The sequence below is a fragment of the Sycon ciliatum genome, chromosome 9 (genome assembly GCF_964019385.1).
Source record: "Sycon ciliatum chromosome 9, ocSycCili1.1, whole genome shotgun sequence".
NCBI classification, from domain to species: Eukaryota; Metazoa; Porifera; class Calcarea; order Leucosolenida; family Sycettidae; genus Sycon; species Sycon ciliatum.
In genome coordinates this window covers 30,056,528-30,076,486 of record NC_088651.1, presented here as the reverse complement: position 1 = coordinate 30,076,486, position 19,959 = coordinate 30,056,528, and the positions used below count along the sequence as shown (strand labels likewise).

General features: G+C 48.4%; 1 protein-coding gene across 1 annotated transcript in view; it reads right to left on the bottom strand.

The window, feature by feature from the left end:
- Positions 1–17,803, bottom strand: part of LOC135824427 (uncharacterized) — a 227,268-nt gene extending 209,465 nt beyond the window's left edge. The window contains exons 1-3 of the mRNA XM_065337162.1: positions 17,598–17,803; positions 17,393–17,504; positions 1,573–1,748 (exon numbers count right to left, since the gene is read on the bottom strand). Of these exons, the coding sequence (XP_065193234.1) occupies positions 1,573–1,748; positions 17,393–17,410 (194 nt within the window). The 5' untranslated portion in view covers positions 17,411–17,504; positions 17,598–17,803. The remainder of the gene's footprint in view (positions 1–1,572; positions 1,749–17,392; positions 17,505–17,597) is intronic.
- Between the last annotated feature and the right edge of the window lie 2,156 nt (positions 17,804–19,959).

Genomic DNA, 19,959 nt, shown 5'->3' with positions numbered 1-19,959 from the left:
CAAGAACAAAAAGAACGCCCCTGTACAGCAGCAGTGCAAGAACAAAAAGAACAAAAAGAATATTGTCTTCAGACCAGCATGCACCTGCATGTGCATGCTGCAACTCCGCACTGTGCAGCCAGTGCGTACTGCACTCCCAGCACAGTCCGTGAACTCTGGACTGTGCACCCGCGTTTCGAAAAGAACAGCATTTCTTGTTTACTTCGTCGCTCTCATCTAACAAGAAATGAGGCATAACTCGTTGTTGTCTGGCCATGTTTGCATCTATTGTACTCTTAATTGCACTCATAAAATTGCTTTCTCCACGCCGACTCTTGAAATATATAAACTGAAAATAAATTTGACGAAGTAGGACGCACGAAAGAGAGAGAGAGAGAAAGAGAGAGAGAAACAATGAAAAATAGCTGACCTGCATGACTTGGACAAGACGAGGTAGACATAGACGAGACGAGGTAGACATAGACGAGACGAGGTTGAAGACTAGACGAGACTGACGACGAGACGAATGCCGGGCGGTAGAGCAAGAGGGTCATGGGTTCCGAGCGATGGTCGGGCGCCAATGTTGAGTATGGATTAGACCCAATATTCTCCAGACACAATTCACAACGGGACAGGTAGGTCGAACGACATTTATTAGGGTAGACGAAGAGATGGAGACAAAGACGAACTACTAGGACTACATTATGATTATTGACGAGAGAAAGCTCGACTGAGAAACAACGCGTTATAAAGGGCCTGGTTAGCTATGGCAAACATGCGCGCGCAAGTAGCTACCCAGGCCAACGGAATGAAAGGTGAGTATGACGTAGTACGGGTGCATGCAGGCCGGCCAGCTTAGGAAAGGTTGTAGGTAAGATTGTACGGGAGGAGGTACCTAATATTTAGCTTCAATTTATGAAAATTAAGGATGATTCTTGGTTTGAAATTTTGACAAAGTCTGGCTACCGGCACCGACGATCACCGGCGCGAACTTGTCACAAACCACTTTTGGTCAAAATTGTACCGGATCGGCGCCGGGGCAAATCGCAAGAGTTGGAGAGTGTCCAACTTTGCCGGCGGTCCCTTGCGATATTTTACCGTATGATTTTGTTATGACTGCACTGGTTCACATTATCGCAATGCGCCGGCATAAGTTGCCAGAGGCCCAATCCCGGTGACTCCCGGCGCGTACCGACGATATGTGAACCAACACTTTGAGCTTTGTCATCTAACAATTCTTCTCCAAGGAGTAAATGCGATGCTTTTGCTCGAAAGCCCAGGTCTTCAAACAACGTTGATCCCCACTTTGTAATCATCTGAAAATATTTTATTGTGTTGCAAATTATTTATGATAACAGCCGCCGTGGGTCGAGTTTTGTATTGCTGGTGGTGAGAGTGTCAAAATTGAGATGCGACTTGCTACAATGGCTTCTTCTTGTCCTGAGCTTTCTAAAAAACAATGGATCAAAAATATCCATCACATACGGAACTTTGAGCCGGTGATCTCATCACATTGCAAATGCCGACAATTCAGTGTAACAGATGTGGAAAGTGTGAATGGCTGCACGGCATATTCCAAGATGGGTGACTTACAGAACTATTGTTGTATTCGGTATTCCACCCGGCACCATTGTTAATCCGCGAAACTGGCAATCTAAAACGTCCCGAGGTGCACCAGAACACGTACATGATGCTGGACAACTCATCACTGTAGTACCGGTGAGTACATAGTAGCAGATTACCAATGACAGTACAGTGTGGATTGACATCTGTTAGAAACAGGACACGAAGATGTTGGCCGTAGCCATCATCACATTCGCTCTCATGTTATTGAGTTCTTGGCACTTCTTCTTTCAGATAAAAACAAACAAATGAACAACAAACATGTTTAGCACCGCTGGATTAGTCACATAGTCTTTACCCATATCTGGAAACCAATGAGGCCAATAATGCTGACCACGAGGGTAATAGGGACTTTAGAGGGTTTGGAAACGTGCCTCTAATCACGCGTACAGCAGACAATGTTCTTTTAACAATTAACTCCCAGTATCGAGTCAGCGAGAATCGGTATATTGCTCACAGGAAATGGCAAGGAGATAGTCCAACGAAGGAAGAATTCTACGTGCAGAGACCAACCACAAACTACTGCCAGAAGTCCAGAAGTGGAAAAAGCAGGAAGAAGAAAGCCTGAGCCGACTTTCAATGCCAGAGCTAGATCCTTGTAAAGGATACTTGGTGGAACAACAACAAAACACATGTATACAAATATGGTAGAGTACATAAGCATGTAGCAGAGTTCGCAGGAAGTGGTACATCTGCGCAACGTTCCGAGGGTCATGCGTAGCATGGTACTCTACGTAGCCGACAATGGCAACGTGATAAAGGCTACATCCTGTAAACAAAATGTTGCCGCGCAGAAGCTTGAGAAATGTACAAAATTACGAAATCGCGGAACGAAAGATAAATCGCAAGAAATCCGTGCAGGGACTACAAATACTCCCCCGCCAGTGTACAAGCAGTAGCGGGACACGATAAGAAAGGGAAAGACATGGAAAAGGAAAAGCCGAGAAAACATTAAACAGAAAAATGAACGCGCCGAACAAATGGTTTAGCAGCAGCAGAAAGGGGAGAGCTAGGAGCAGCAATGGAAGAAGCAACCGCAGCACTGAGACTGGCAGCTCCATACGCGGGTTTCACGCGGTCAATGGAGATGGTGTCCTCTCGACCATTCAACTCAACCACCAGAGACTTCGCCGAACGGGAAAGAACACGATGAGGACCGGTATATGGAGCTTGGAGTGGCTGACGGTGTCCATCAACGCGGACGTAAACATGAGTGCATGTTGAGAGGTCAGGACTGACAAAAGGGACCGGTCGGGCCTGAAGGCGAGTGTCAACCTGAGCTGGTCGGATAGAAGACATCGTGTCCCGAAGACGCGCAACATATTCAGCAATAGGCACCCAGTCGTCGTTGGGAGTGGGAGCGACGAAGTCGCCTGGGAGACGGAGCGTTGAACCATAAACGAGCTCGGCAGAGCTGCAGCCGAAATCAGTCCGGAGAGATGACCGGATACCGAGGAGAACGAGAGGCAGTGCAGCGACCCACTGGTGCGGCTGTGGTTGCGCTTTGATGGCGGCCTTCAGTTGGCGGTGGAAGCGCTCGACTAAGCCGTTAGCCTGCGGATGATAGGCAGTAGTACGACAGCGATTAGTACCAAGAAGATGCATTAGCTGCTGGAAGAGAGCCGATTCGAAATTCGAACCACGGTCAGTCGTGATGACAGACGGTACGCCAAACGAGCAACCCATGTCGACACGAATTCCATGGCAGTGGTCTCTGCGGTAGCATCGGTAATGGGCACGGCTTCGGACCAACGGGTGAAGCGATCGACACAGGTCAATAAGTAGCGGAAGCCCTTGCAAGCCGGTAGCGGGCCGACCAAATCAATGTGAATATGGGCGAACCGTTGATCCGGAGGAAGGAAACGGGCGAGTGGGCTCCGTGTATGGCGGTGAACCTTGGTCCGTTGGCACTCGGGGCAAGCACGAACCCAGTGCTGGATATCACGCTGCATGAGTGGCCAAATGTAACGCTGAGCAATCAGGCGGCGGCTGGCTTTGATGCCGGGATGTGAGAGCCCATGTAGGGAGTCGAACACCTGGCGACGGAAGGCCACAGGCACGTATGGACGTGGTGTGCCAGTTGAAATGTCACACACCACGGGACGGCTGGACTCTGGAACGGTGACATCCTGGAATTGCAGGGTGGTATCTGAAGCAGAACGGAGACGCTGTAGGTCAAGGTCCGTGGTTTGCGCAGCAGTGAGCGCGTCATAGTCCAGTGGCCGGACGAAGAGGGAGTCCACTGGGATGGAACGGGACAGAGCATCAGCAACACAGTTTTCGGTGCCGGAGATGTGCCGTAAATCAGTGGTGAATTCGCTGATGTAAGCCAAGTGCCGGCATTCGCGGGGTGAGCGCGTTGGCGAATGTACACGTATCGCATAGATCAAGGGCTTGTGGTCCATGAGGATGAAGAACTCCCGACCCTCGAGACAATGCCGAAAGTGCTGCTCACGCCCGAAGGTGCTGTACCGCGTCTCAGCAGGCTGAAGAATACGGCTGGAGAATGCTAGGGGCTGCCATGTGTCGTCTACCTGTTGTTGGAGGACGGCGCCAATGGCAACATCCGATGCTTCAACGGCGAGGCTGAGGAGAGCATCAGCAACAGGATGAATGACTAGCGTCGCCTGTGCTACAGCGTCCTTGGTGGCCTGAAAGGCGAAGAGTGCCTCAGGAGAGAAGCTGAGTGCAGCGTTGGCGGGCTTGGCCGAGCGAAGTAGCAAGCAGAGAGGTTGAGTCAGCGCTGCACAGTGTGGGACAAATCGTCTGTAGAAGTTCACAAAGCCGAGGAACCTCCGGAGTTGACGAACAGAGGTAGGCTACTCAAAGGCTTGAATAGCAGCAACACGATCGGGCAGCAGAGCGATGCCAGCCGGAGAGACATGATGCCCGAGGAAGTTGAGACTCGACTTGGCAAACTCACACTTGTGCGGCTGAATGAACAGGCCGTGCTCTGAGAGACGCTGAAATAGCTTTCGGAGATGTACACGATGTTCGTCGAGAGAATGAATGGCGATTAGGAGATCGTCAATGTAGCCGTAAACGAACGGCAAACCGCGGAGGACTTGGTCAAGGAAGCGCTGAAAACTCTGTGCCGCATTACGCAGGCTGAATGGCATCCGAAGGTACTCGAACAGGCCGAATGGCGTTGTGGTGGCAGTTTTCGGGATGTCGTTAGGATGAACGGGCACTTGATGGTATGCCTTGACTAGGTCGATCTTGCTGAAGACCGTGCAGCCAGCAAGGTTAGCGGCGAAATCGTGAAGGTGGGGAATCGGGTAGCGATCAGGCTCAGTGACGGCGTTCAGGGCGCGATAATCGCCACAGGGGCGCCAATCTCCGGACTTCTTCTGAACCATGTGCAGAGGAGAAGCCCAAGGACTAGATGACGGCTGGATGATACCCTGTTGGAGCAGAACGTCAAACTCAGCGCGAGCAGCTGTGAGCTTGGCTGGTGACAGACGACGGGGGCGAGCAAACTGAGGTGGGCCGTGGGTGGTAATCACATGCTGAATGCTGTGCTTTACGGAGCCCAGAGCAATATTGGCCTGTGGCAGCAACTCAGGAAAGTCACGTAGAACAGCAGTGCCCAGAGAGTCAGTAGCAGGCGTAGCGAGGACAGGACTGATGGGCACAGTAGAGTCAAGGAGACCAGCAGAGGAAAGTTTGGTCCGGGAATCATGCAGACAACGATCCTCCAGGTCGACATGTAGGCCGTGGTGGGCTAGGAAGTCTGTCCCCAGGATAGGCGAGGTGACGTCTGCAACGACGAAAGTCCACGTGAAGTTACGCCGGAGGCCGAGCGTGAGCGAAAGCCAACGTTCACCAAAGGTGCGAATAGGTGTGCCATTAGCAGCCTGGAGCTGCACCACCGATGGCGGGCTGGGCTTGTCACTAGCACGGGGTGGGATGACACTCACTGCCGCCCCCTTGTCAATCAGGTACGAAAGGGTCGTGGCGGTATCGCGGATGAACAGCAGACGGCCCGGAGCAATGGATGAGCCAGGAGTGATGGCCGCCTTCACTGCCGGGCTCCCCTGTTTTCCGACTGGGAATCCGTCTGCCATGTGCACCCCGGTCTGCAGTTGCGGGCGCGAGTGCCGAACTTGTCATGGTAAAAACACAAGCCGTCCCGCCTCGGGCTACCACTCCGAGATGCAGAGCGGCTAGCAGAGCGGCTAGACGACCGCGAACGTGACAGGCGGTCAACAGCGGCAGTGAGCGCAGCAACTTGTGCGCGCAACTCGCTCATATCATCACTAGCCGCGGTGGCAGGCACTGGGGCGGAAGCCGGCATATTGGCACCTGTGGCTGGCCTGACCGAGGGAGGAGACACCTCCATAATGCGGTCTGCCATCTCCGCAACTTGAGCCAGCGGTAGTGTGGCGGTCGAGGAGGCCAACACCATCTGGATGCCGGATGGCAAACGCTGAATGAAGAGCTCCCGAAGTAAGCTTGTATCCATTGGTGCGTTGCTCAACAACTGCTGCATGCGGCGCAGCAGCTGGCTGGGTGTCCGGTCGCCCAGCTCCTCCTGCGTCAGTAGCTGGCGTAGACGCTGCTGCTGGGAGGTCTCCGTGTGACGGATCAGAGTCGCCTTCAACGCGTCGTAGTACTGTTGAGCCGGTGGAGACAGGATGAGGTCGCGGACCTCGACAGCGACCTCGGGCTCTAGGGCGCCGACGACATACTCGAACCGGGTGGTTTGCCGTGTAATGGCTCGTGTGGCGAAAAATGCCTCCACCTGTGCGAACCACAGGGCAGGGTCTTTGGACAAGAAAGGCGGCAGCTTGAGGCTCACAGCATTCGTTGGAGCCAGTAGAACGCTGGCCGTAGGTGGTCGCGATGCAGCACGCGTGACTGGCAAGTAATGCGGTACTCGACGGAGCGGGGGTCTGCAGGGCCACAGATGGGGCGGCACTAGTGGCAGCAGATGGAGTGTTGCGGGTGGCGGGCGCTGGCTGGAATAACGGCGACGAACTACCGTCCAGCAGTATAGACATTGTGAAACAGACTCGACGAAGGCTCGGGAGACTGAAGAACGTTCAGGGTCACCAATTTAGAGGGTTTGGAAACGTGCCTCTAATCAGGCGTACAGCAGACAATGTTCTTTTAACAATTAACTCCCAGTATCGAGTCAGCGAAAATCGGTATATTGCTCACAGGAAATGGCAAGGAGATAGTCCAACGAAGGAAGAAGTCTACGTGCAGAGACAAACCACAAACTACTGCCAGAAGTCCAGAAGTGGAAAAAGCAAGAAGAAGAAAGCCTGAGCCGACTTTCAATGCCAGAGCTAGATCCTTGTAAAGGATACTTGGTGGAACAACAACAAAACACATGTATACAAATATGTAGAGTACATAAGCATGTAGCAGAGTTCGCAGGAAGTGGTACATCTGCGCAACGTTCCGAGGGTCATGCGTAGCATGGTACTCTACGTAGCCGACAATGGCAACGTGATAAAGGCTACATCCTGTAAACAAAATGTTGCCGCGCAGAAGCTTGAGAAATGTACAAAATTACGAAATCGCGGAACGAAAGATAAATCGCAAGAAATCCGTGCAGGCACTACAGGACCTTTAGCACCAATTTCGTTTTGGAGCCAAGGAGGACAGTCATCAATTTGTTGAAAGAAGTAGTGGCAGCGTCGAGCGAAAAGCCCTTCTCTCGTGGCTCGCCGGCCTGGAACACTGTACTCCTGAATTTGGCAACTATATACCACGCCAAATGGAAGCCGGTAACCATCCGTACACTTCGAGATAGAACTCATTTGCTGGTGACCCGGACTAATTTTCGAAGTACAGTAAAATAGTTTACTAAAAAAAGTCTTTTCATCCACATTTCCCGCGAGGAACTTTGAAATCACGCGCGCCATTCTGCTCTGTTCCTGTGGCAACGACGTCGATCCATAATCACGTCTCGCTAAAGGCTAGCCAAGCATGCAAAACACGTATCGCGCACGCCGATCGACGTGATCAAGTACGTCAAAAGGCCTACGTTGTAATGTGGTGCTAAAGGTCCCTATTAGTCCTGAGTTAATTCAGCGTCATTCATCACACAAGGAGCGAGGTCACATTCCTTTCCAATAATCTACCAGCACTAAAACATCCATGCCCTTGCCCTCTCTTTGAATGAAATCGCCAAAGACCACAACACGCTGACAACAGCACCAGGGGACGAGAAATACGAGTCATTAACTGATCCACGGCAACAAATCAACAATGACGGCAACAGTCGCGTAAGATATCATGCTCTCTGAAGCCATTTATGTAGGAAAATGTACGCCGACTGAATTTGATCTCGACTCACCTCAAATTCCATAATTCTCCGGGCTACGACTTTATTCTCCTTTTGACGATTTTTTCAATCTTGGGCTTCCTTGGAAGCTCGTCGCAAGAGGAGCCTACATTTGCCATTACGAATGTCAAACCTCTGGCGCTATATCCCAGTGTCTTAGTGGCCACGCCAATAATCCAACAGAAGTCGTCTTGCCATTTCGCTCTTAGCCTTGCTCGTAACAACTAATTACTTCAAAAAGTTCACAAACTGTCACTAGTCCGTATGCCATTTCGAACGTGTTTCACCGTAACTACATGCCCAGAATTATTGGGAAATCCCTCATTCAAATCTGTGCACGCGGTTATTGCGCGACATTCGCCGCGATTCGACTTTCAGGCTTCGTAACTCTGGAACCACACATCGGGGTGCTTCCACGATTGTTTCAACGGGCAGCTGGGAATATTCTTTTCGACCTACATATACGAATTTTAGTTCTTGGAAATATAACAGGACTGACTGAGTTACGATCAATTGAAATGTTGCACACAAAGAAGACTATTTATGGTATCATAAGGTGTAGGTTATTAGATCTAAAACCAATACAAGAAACACTGATATTCTAAAGATAGCAATAATTGGAGGCGTGATTACATGAGCAGCAAGCAGTGTGCAATGTTTGTGAGTACTCGTAGATCTGCTGTGCTCAAGCATTTGGTGTCCAACCCCCAGTGTTTGCAATTGTATGATGATTCCTGCTTCAGTGTGGTGTGCCATGCTAGTAGTTTTCGTCTACTCTCCGTATTTGAAGCCATGTTTATTCGTACTCGTGTTCCAGATTTATGCAAGCAGAAAGAATTCGTTACAGCACTCACGCTACCAACACCCACATACAAACACTCACATACATGTACATGTACCTTTCTTCTCACCTGCATTTCTCCAATCTACACTTGCTTTCACACTGCTGCTGCTCAGGTAATCACGCCTCCAATAGTGCTTGCTTTAGAATATCAGTGCTTCTTGTATTTGTTTTAGATCTAACAAAGGAAACTGTGACATTTGGACTACTTTAGGACAAATAGCTTCCAAAACTTATTGAAACTCGGATGTTGAGCCAATAATAAATGTAGAAAGGAAGAGGACATATGGATACGAGTTAAGAGTAACTCTCCATCACTGTAACCAGATACTATATACAGTAAAAAAGTGCAACAACTGGGCACAATTGGAAGGCTGTCGGTTAGCGCTACGGAAATGTGTTGAAGCTAGGTGTCAGGACGTCAAATGTCTCAGTACTTTGTCAGTTTTGTGCCTAGTTGTAGCACTTTCTGACTGTAGAGTATCTGGTTACAGTTATGGAGAGTTACTCTTAACTCGTATCAATATGTCCTCTTCCTTAAAACGTTTTGACGTTTATATTTTGCTATTTAACTTGGATGGTGAGCCAATTAAATTATTGTGAAAAGACTGTATAAGATCTGGTTACGTTGGTGAACAGTTAGTCATAACTCGTAACATTTTGTCTTTCTTCTTTTCACAAAATTTGCTATTATTATTCATTCTCACTTTCTTTTGTTGGTGATACACATATGCAACGCGTATAATTCTCATACCCTTGTTTTGTGCACACCTTTATGAGAAGTATCACACTTTGATATATTATTTGCTGTAACTGTACCTTGATACTTAGGCCTTGACAGATTATGCTAGCATATTTTTTGCATTTGTATTGTATTGTATTTTATTATTTTACTTGGGCATTCCCAACAGACCCTAAGGTCTTCTTACAGGGTGCCCAAGATGAATGAAATTGTTAAGTTCCTGGCGAAATTAATTGGGGATATGATTTGTGCGAAGGGATTCGGGAAGCGCATTAAAGCGGTCAGCACCAAGGAATGAAATAGATCTGTATCCAGCTTGAGCTTGCACAATGGGTAAGGAAAGGGAATAATTGACTTGGCCGCGGGTTACTCTGTCTGTGTGAGCGCAGTCACGGCGAAGGGAGAACATGTCAGAGAGGAGTGAACTGCAGATATTGTGGATGCAACGGAACACGAAGAATATGGACTTAGTATGATATCTTTTGTCTAAGCTAATTATGTGGTATCGCTCAAGCAAGTATGATGTCCGCGTGAATGTGTCATGCTCAAATATGCATCTAAGTGCTCTCTTACTTATGCGTAGCAGCTGATCTCTCACATTGTCAGCGAGGCAGTGGACGTAGGCAGTGCTGGCGTACTCGAGCTTGCTCTGGACTACTGACAAGTAGAACTGCCTTCTGGCCTGGACAGCAAGGTTCCTCCTTCCCCGTCGAAAAGCACCTAGTTTCTTTCCGATGTCTTCCCTGAGGGAGTTAACGTGGGCACTGAAACTTAAAGTTGAATCGAGAGTCAGTCCTAGATACTTAACTTCGTCAGACGGGGCAATAACAGTCGAACCACAGACAATGCTCAGGTTAGGTGGGGGATGTGATCGTCTGCTGTGGATCAGTAGTACTTGGCTCTTGCTGGAGTTCAGGAGCAGGCCGCGATCTGTGAGGTGCTGCTTAACCACTGAAAAATCGTCTTCTAAGTAAGACATGAGAATTCGTGGACACTTTCCAGAGGCATACAGGGTGGTGTCGTCTGCATAAAGAAGGCATTGGGAACGCAATGGCAGAGTGGGGACAAGTCGAGTGTAGATGCTGAAGAGGGTAGGGCCTAGGACGGAACCCTGGGGAACACCCCTAGTGCAGGTTCTACAGTCACTTGTGGTTCCGTTCACTTCTACGCGTTGCTGTCGGTGAGACAGATACGACTTGAACCACTCAAGAGCATTTCCACGGATCTTCAGATTGTGAAGGTCATCTATTAGCGTTTGGTGGTGGACGCGGTCAAAGGCTTTGCTCATATCGAGCAGCAGTACGGCCGTATAGTCTCCGGTATCCATGCTTCTCTGCCAGTTATTGATGGCAAGTGTTAAAAGGTCCTCAGTACTGTGGTTCCACCTGCATGCAAACTGTTCATTTGGAATTGCTCCGGGTGTGATGTCCAGATGGTCGTTAAGCTGCTGGAGCACTAGTGATTTCAAGACTTTGGAGATAATGGGCAGTAGCGAGACTGGGCGATAGTTGGAACTGTCGTAGGGGTCGCCTTTCTTAAACACTGGACACACAGACGCTAGTTTGTAGGCTGACGGTACCTTTCCTCTAGACAATGACTGGTTGAAGATGGAAGTTAAGGAATTGGCCAGCTCGGCGGCATGGTGTTTCAAGATGTAAGCTGGTATGCCGTCTGATCCAGATGCTTTCGCGGTATTCAATCGTTCGAGAATCTTCGTTACTGCTGCTGTTGTAACGGGTTGGAACTCGAGAAGGCAGTTGTCTAAACAGTCGTCCGCCGGAGTATCTGGGGTCGTAAGAGCAGCGCGGTGTTCTTCATGGACGATATTGCCTGGGGTATCTGACAAAGATGAGAGGGAGGCTTTCGGTGTGGGGTGGGATTTTCTCCTTCCAGTTAGTTGATTCAGCACTGCCCATTGGAGTCTAGGATTTCCTGTAGCGACACTGAACTTATCTTTGTAGTACACACTTTTCAGTTTGCGGTTGAGTAAAGTTCCTTGACAACGTATTGCACGATACTGCTGTCGGAGTCGGTCATCCATGGGGTGCTTTATTAAGGCGCGGTGGGCTGAGCTTCGTCGATGAAACATCTGTTTCAGCTCTGGGGTGACCCAGGGCTGGGGGCGGGGTTTGGAGTAAGCTGCGCGCTTCTGGGTAATGAATGGTGCAAGATCATCTAGTACTGTCATGACACTTTGTTGCCAGTGGCTTGCCGCTGCATTTAGAGTATAACCGCCGGATACATCTGAGGGGTCAAGGATTGGACACCTACAGAGTATCCGAGATATTCAGGCAGAAGTTCATCGTTCTGGTCTGGAGGTCTCGGAATGAGCACGCAAGTTCTGAACTGCAAGCCCTCCTAGTTCCTTCGGCAGCTGGCCCAACTAGGTTGCACTCCACCATGGGTCTGCGCCAACCGCCAGTTTCCACCAGGTTCGGCAAGGGTTGCCTCGCGTTCCGGGGCGCCCAGCTGTGGAACACATTACCCAGCGATATACGTGCCATCTCCACGCTCCGCCAGTTCCGCGCCAGCATGATCCCGCACACACTTACTGGCCTTAGTACCTAGAGTACCAGACGTCCTGTTTGATGATCAGCTGGCTTAGTTTTTCTCCACCTCTATCCTAATTACATCAGTCCCCAATTTCATTTATTACTGCTTTCTATCTGCATTCGCCACCTTTTCATTGGGCAGATCTGCCCGTTTGGTTTGCGAATTAAAATAAACACAACAACAACAACATGTGTTTGAGAGCTGCAGACGTTACCCTACGGTCAAGGTGAGCCAGGCTAGGTTGGCGTCTTCGAGAGAATTGCTCGTGTGGCTGTTCAAAGTTGGCTCTACTAACACGGACAGAGAGGCCAATAAGATGGTGGTCGGACAGGCCATCGACGCTGTGAACAAATGTACTATGAAGAACATGGGAGAGGAAGACGGAGCAGCCGTTGTCATTGTTGTCGGTATGAGTGCAAGGTCTAGGCATGACTGACTAGGAACTCTGGTGGGCTGTAGTATGACGTTTTGTAAGCTGTGGTCAGCGCAGAGGCCTTGTACATAGCGGGCGTTTGGGTGAGGTGGGACAGAGAGCATGTTGACATTGTAATCACCGAGGAGGAGGATGTCCGGACATGTTGCGGAGGCCATCTGAACGCTATTGTCGAGCTGCTCCCAGAAATCCACATGGCTGTCGGGAGCGCGGTATACGCAGCCGATGGATAGAAATGGATTCGTTCGGCTATGGGTGTGCAACCCCACGAATATGGTCTCTAGCCTGTCGTTTACTTGAAGTTGCCTGGATTTCAGTTGTTCCTGCACATACATGGCAACGCCGCCACCCTTTCTGCGATCAGCTCGGTCCCGGCGATAGAGAGTGTAGGCTGGTATAGCAAGATCGCAATTCATCACAGTAGAGTCGAAGCATGTTTCACTGATTGCTAGCACATCAATTCTGTACTTGTACATTATGCAATGGATTTCATGAGTTTTATTTCTTAGGCTACAGATGTTGATGTGGGCGATGGTTAAGCTCTTGATGGGTGAAGACGGACAATCAGGCACTGTTTGACTGGATGGATAGTTACAAGGATTTCTTAAAATGTTAGGTGCTGGGTCAGCGACGACATCTGTTGCTCGGAGATGAGGTGAAGTAGCTGAGAGGGAGTGTTGCTGGTGATTACTTGGACACCCTGATGAAACCTATTGTGTTGCTAGCTCATTGATTTCAGTTGCACTGTATGGGGTGCCATCTGGGTTCAAAATCTCACCATACGGTAGCGAGCAACGGATCTCCTTTTGGCGGAGTTCCTTATACCAAGGCAGGGCCTGTCGTCTAGCAATCTGCTGTTGCTTGGTCAGGTCGTTGTTCACGTACATATCTTGATCATTCAGTTTCAAATCCAGACGTTTACGGTACACTGATAGCTTGGCCTCGTGGCTTTTCATGCGTAGCCTCACTGGCCTGGCCTTATCCTGTACGGCTTTGCTGGCGGAACCAATGCGCTCTGCAGAGAGTATTTGGTCAGCACTAATCTGGAGGAGCTGCTCACATCTGGATGACAGTGCTACGCTGTCCTCATTGTCCGCTTCGGGGATGCCCCTGAGAATAAGGTTTTCCGACCTCTTCACCCTCTCTACCTCCTCTGCTATGACCTCGGCAAGCTGCGTTGCACTGTGGCTCCCAGCTGTCTGCCACTTGTTTCCACGTGGTGCATTGCTTTGCACCGCACTCCTGGTACGGTGCACAGGGTCATCATCTCGAGTACGGAAAGTCCTCTCCATCTCCTCCACTCTCACTTCAAACTTCGTCAGCTTCTCTCTCAAAGAGCGATTTTCCGCCATTACACTTTCTAGCTTCAGGGAGATTTCTTGAAAGATGCTGTTAACTCTCATACTCAAATCCTTCTGCTCCCGCAATATCTCGTTTAACGTGCTGCGCATTGACGCAGTGTCGTCCTGTTGCGCCTGGCTCCCGTCATAACAGGTGTTGTCAATTTGCTGTCGCAGGCCGTCAGGAGGCGAGCGATCCGCCGCGGGAGACTTTCTGCTCAACCTCTCAGGAGTTTGGCGAAGAGAAGACGACTTCACACCTGTAACTGCTACTGGCAGCCTGCTTGGCTGACTGGCTGGCATGCTGGGGGAGAACAAGGGGGGACTTTGACCAGAGCTCAAAAACCTGCAACCAGTTCCTACGTCACAAAACTCCACGAGCATAATTCCTACCAAAATCGAATAATCGCATAATTTGAGGCAAATTGCATACGAATCGCATAAAATTGGAATAATCCGCCTGTTCGCATCAAATTCCATACAGTTGTACATGTTCTACAAGTACAAGTACAAGTAGATGCACCAGGAAGTCGTAGGTTTACGACTCCCTCGAGAACATGTCCAGTCCACTACAATCAGTGACGGTCGTAGCTAGGTCGGACGGTGCGTTGACCCCGTTGAACTTTTGCTACTACAGTACAACGCCCTCTACAAAAATATTCCCCTGTTATTTTGCACGGAACTATTAAACATTAGCAGCATAGGTGAGCAAAATGCTGCATAATATGATAATTTTTAGCATAAAAATAGCAAAATTCTGCAATTTGTTCAGCAATGCGAAAAGCATAATTTCACGAAAATATTAGCATAATCTGTCAAGGCCTATTGCTACTCTAACTTGATTCCTATATTATTTCCTTTGTTCTTATTTTGTTCTTTAGTACAACGGTGATTCCTGAAGAGTGTTGCATGAAAACATGCTCGAACCTTTTTTTTTCCATCGCTTTTTCTCCTTGCCTTTTATATCGTTTTTTTGCATCGTCTCCAGAACTTATTGTTTAATAAAGTAGTCCAAATATCACTTAAGCTCGTCCTCCTTATTGCAATTTTAAAATTGTTGTCTCCACGTCGAATATTAAAAGGAGACTGTTTTAATTTTTCATCGAAATTTCACGAAAAGATAACAACCCATTCCTTTATTACGCTCTTGCTTGTAGCAGTTTAGCACTCTTGTGTGGGGTAGTGCCTTTGCTGTTTGCGTTCCTGAGTTGTCAGTTTGAGCACTCTGACAAGTTACGTTCCGACTTGGTTTAAATCTGGCTTTGGTAACTGTTTTTTTCATTGCTACCAGGTTCGGGCTCATTTCCTCTGTGCTGATGAATCAACTAAGGACGAAACAGTTCTGTCCGCAGATTGAGTAACAATCCATTCATAAAGCCTTTTTATCAATTTTTGTTCGAAAGTACAAATAAGATATCACGAGGTTAGGGAGGGTTCCTCTCCAGAGATACAACGAGTAACATTTTCAAACTTCATCTCCACGTAATCAATCACCACACATCTATGCAAGAACGGAATTCCTCGCTATGGTTTGGTGAATGTGGACCAAGAGCGCAGTGCGGAGAGGTGACGAATTTCAATTTATTTTCAAATGGCCGAGTTTGTCGCAACTTCTGAGTTATCTTCACCTTGCCGTTTAAGTAGAAGTAGTAGTAGTAGTAGTAGTAGTATTTTACTTGGGTATACCCAACAGGCCTATGGCCTTCTTACAGGGTGCCCAAGGAGAAATTGTGAGCAGCTAGCGCGAAAAGCAGGCAAGGTGCACTTGGATCGTATGATCGCTGGTAGTGCACCAAGAGCGGTCAGCACCAAGAATTGAGAGACTGTAGAGGCCTGGCCGGGACATGAATAGGGGGAGAAAGAGACTACTGAATGTTTGGCCTCTGGTCTGGGAGGTAGTGTGGATAGCATCATTCCGGGTCGTGAAGATGTGTGAGGTGAGGGGACTGCCAGAGACCTGATGCTCCGAAAAGTAAAAATCAACAGCTTCAAATGTCGGCAAGAATCAAACCTGACTAATGTATGGTGTAACCTTCACATCCGCACACGTTACATTTATCTGTGGTCGCTTGAGTAATGAAAGCGGGACTCTAGTAAAGGCCCTGCAGTGAGAGTCGTCACAGACTGGAAAGAAAATCACATCCCTGTCGAGCTAAGCAAGAGTGTTTGCGGGAGACCCAAGAACGCGACATAGGAGAACAAGCCACGGAATGTAAGTTATATATAAATAAATTTTTCCTGTGACTCTGTCAGGCAGAGTTTTCGCATCCACACGAGTGTCAAAACTCTGCAGGATCGCCGCGGATCAGACCGACCATCAAGTGGTCAATGAGTTACGAAATAACTTTATGGTGAACCACACTTCCCCCATCCGATACACATGTACTCGTATGTTTTCATTGCCTATACTTCCTCCGCCCAAGCAAAATTTTCGCTTCTCTTTACACTTTTTACTGATACATTCCAGGTTCTCAGAACGGCTCCTAACGACTCAGAATGAGTTGAGGAGTCGTTCAATATCAAGAGAAACTCTCCAAGTAAAAAAATCTAGAAGTTATCCTTTGTCATCAGCCGACGCAGTATATGTTGTCGGGTAGTACTTCGCACTTTCAGAAGCGCAAGTACTTCGTATCGACACTTTTCCAAGCGCTTCACCTCCTTCATGAGTACGATCAGTCGTGTTTCTTACCAGCCGAAGCGGACGAGCTCAGCGTCGTTTTGCAGGATCGTTCACGTTGCCATCAGGCGAATGAGCTGGGTGAGTGACAACCCTGTCATCGAAGCCTTTCTTTTCCCCCTGTTTTGCCCAGTACCGATTCTGGTTTATTTTTGCAGTATGTGGGCGAGCGGCGCTGAGTGGCTTTCTCAGCTTCAAGCTCACGTGCAGTTTTACCGTACACACGTCTTGTGCCGGATGCAATCAAACACGCTGGCTTTTCGCAACATGACACCTCTGCTCTGTACCCCAGTGGTACTCTAGCAGCACCCACCTTGACTAGTGACTGACTTCGTGTCTTTTTTACCAGTTCACTCGCATTCAACGCGCTCTTCTCTAGGCGTTTCTTTACTCTTTGCCGACTTCGCCGACTTGTTTGGAACTGGTACGCCTGAACCAGCAGATTTGTGTGATGGTGAAGTGCACAAGATGAAAAAATTGCTGCCAGACACCTGTCATTGGGCTGAAGGAGATAAGCAAAATTTTGCCTGGGCGGAGGAAGTATGTTTCATTCAGTATTTTAACGGTCCTTTGAAAGGAACAGAAAGGACATAACGGCAGTGTCTAGGAAGAGTAGATAACGTAGAAGGTAAGTGAAACGGTCTCCCTCTCCAGTAGACGTGTAAGGGGAATGAAATTCGGAAATTTTGGCCTGTGCTGCTTTTTGGTTTTGTTGATGTCGTTTCTTTTCCTTTCAAGGAATCCTGATCCTGGCGTACTTTGTGTGTGCAGACGCCAACAACATCAAGCTGGCCTGAGTAACACGGCCCCATCACCACTACCGGCATTTATTGGGAAGCATAGTGGACGTAACTCTGCTAACTTAGAAACATTGTTGAGTCACACTTACATTACAGCGTCACTTACCTTAAACTGAAGCACCATAGTGCTCGTCTCTACTGGTTGCAACACTGTTGAAAACCAGCACTGGGAAATGTTCTCAATTACAATGGTAAATTCAAATCCGGCCAACAAAACCCTATCGGAGACAACGGAAGGATAGGAACCATCGAGTAACCTTGAATCAATCAACATTCACCAAAAAAAAACTACCCAAAATGTTTCCACATACCAGATGTTGGTGTATAATCCAGGATCAATTGGGTGTAGCACACAAATCACGATAAGGTTCGTTTGCCTTGCGAAAAGGAGCGCTGGTTCCGAGAGCAAAGCCCTCAATGAAACAAATTAATTACTATCTGCTCGCTTTCTGCTTAGACTCTCTGCAAGCATAATTATGCCAAAGACACGCACGATGAGTGCCATGATATCAGTCAGTGGTACTCCGTAGCAGCTCGATTGGCTGCTGCACGTAGACATCGTTTGCTGACCCACTAACACAAGCCTAGGAAATGAGCTACACGTACATGTACATGTACATGCGCCCGTAACTAGATGGCTAATGTATACCAGGGCTATGAGTGCCACGCAGTGGTCACATGCCAGTCCTACTGTGCAAGTATGTTCGACATGTCATGAGCTCAAACACACAAGCTTATCGATAACGTGACATGTCACAGGAATATTTCCTAACTATACATGGAAAGGATAAGACGCGATATGACGCCAATCAGAGAACATGGCACGCTGCTACACCGACAGTAGTCGAAAATAGCTCTTAGTCGGCTGAACTCAGCCTCACATGACTTTTACATTGCGCCTGCGGCAAACCCGCCTATTAACTGCTTGTCATCAAGATGTCATTAGATGAACTGCATGGCATTGTGGAACGTGCCAAACACATCCTTGTTCGTCGCTACATGTGCGTACATGTGCGTACATGTGGGTACATGTGCTTACATGTGCTTACATGTGCGTACTGTATAGGCGATGTACAAGAGCCCGAATGAGCCAGACAGCATAGCCAGCAATCGCATGTCATCACGTACATTGAAAATCAACATAATTTTGCGAATCGACCTTTTTTTCAGGATCACTTTTCAACGAGGACGAAGCAAAGTCGGCCGAACGAAGCCTACAGGAAGAAAATCACCCTCTCCACTTCACCATCACGATACTGACATAGATACGAGATGAAACAACTAAAAAATCCACAAGAAAACTGTATGACCATCATCGCGCTGACTTTGGTCTGACTTTGGGCTGAGAATTTCTATCACGATCAAAAATGTACGAGGAGCACTCAAAAATCAGCCACAGACGTACCTTTATCGCTCTCTACTCCTTTTTCAAGACACAAAAGTCGACTCTCCACTTTCAAACCAGGAACCAGACATACCAGTGGTCCTTTTCAGCTGCTCCACGAGCGCAGGAAATGTTCACCAAGGGGCGCAGAGCAGCATCCATTCCAGAAAAAGAGCTAAAATACGAGTGAGACTGCATGCCTGAGTACATGAGTACATGTATGAGTACATGCAGAAAGTTTTGTTTTTTCACGGCTGAGCGTAGCGAAAGAGTGCAAAAAACGTATTTTTCACTCACAAATATTTTTGTGCATTTGCTCTTGTTCTGCGCAACTCCGTTGAACCTGCCATCGTGGTCTTTGTTTTTCCTCGTGGTAGTTGAAGTTTCAAGTGCTCCAGTTTTAGTTTCCACTCGCAGCCACACAACACCACAACTCATCTTATTATTTTTTCAGAGTAGATCTACAGTGTAATAGTCCAGAAGAAAGAAATGACAGTGCCGTGCACCGTCTATAATGAATCGGTCCAGCCTACAAAGGTCCACATCGCCTGATTGGGCCTGCAAGCTGATGTACCAGTAACCTGACGTTTTTGGGAGCTGCAGATCGATCTGCGAAAGGCGGAAACAGCTAAAACGAGCTGAGCGCAATCCGCCACACACAAGCAAGTTTGGTACCAGGCGGAGCAGAGTCACCATTGACAGCTACACAAATCAGGGCGTTTCGGACGACCAGCAAAGATTGTGGAAGTAAAATTTAGTTGACAAAACAATTGGTCACTCAGTTCCGACATGTCGAGTCGACACCTACCTGTACCGCAACCATACTCCTCAAAGGCTTCAGCGAGTCCTTGAGAGTTTTCCGTGGGCGCAGTGATGAGATCGAGAGTCTACGGAGTCGGTGATGAGCGCTGTCGATCACAACATCGTGTCCCAAATGGTGGCGAAGCTCCTGGCAGAGGTGACACCGCAGTCATACGAAGTAGTTGTCTGATATCGTGGCGAAGGGCAGCAAGGTCGTAGCTGTCTGTTGACAACACCAACCGGAGTTCACTGGGACAGCCAGCCAGTTTTCGCACCGCACATGGACCGGAGAGAAAAGATAAGTACACTGTATCAGTACTTGAGACTGTGGATGTTTTTTCGATAATTTACGAAGTACATAATCATGTAGTTGACACAATCGAAAGGGGTGTACATGCCGTCGTATTCAAGGGAGCAAACAAACGCCCAGCCCGTACCGCCCTAGGCCCTACACAGGGTGCATGATCAATGTCACGGGACCATCAGAA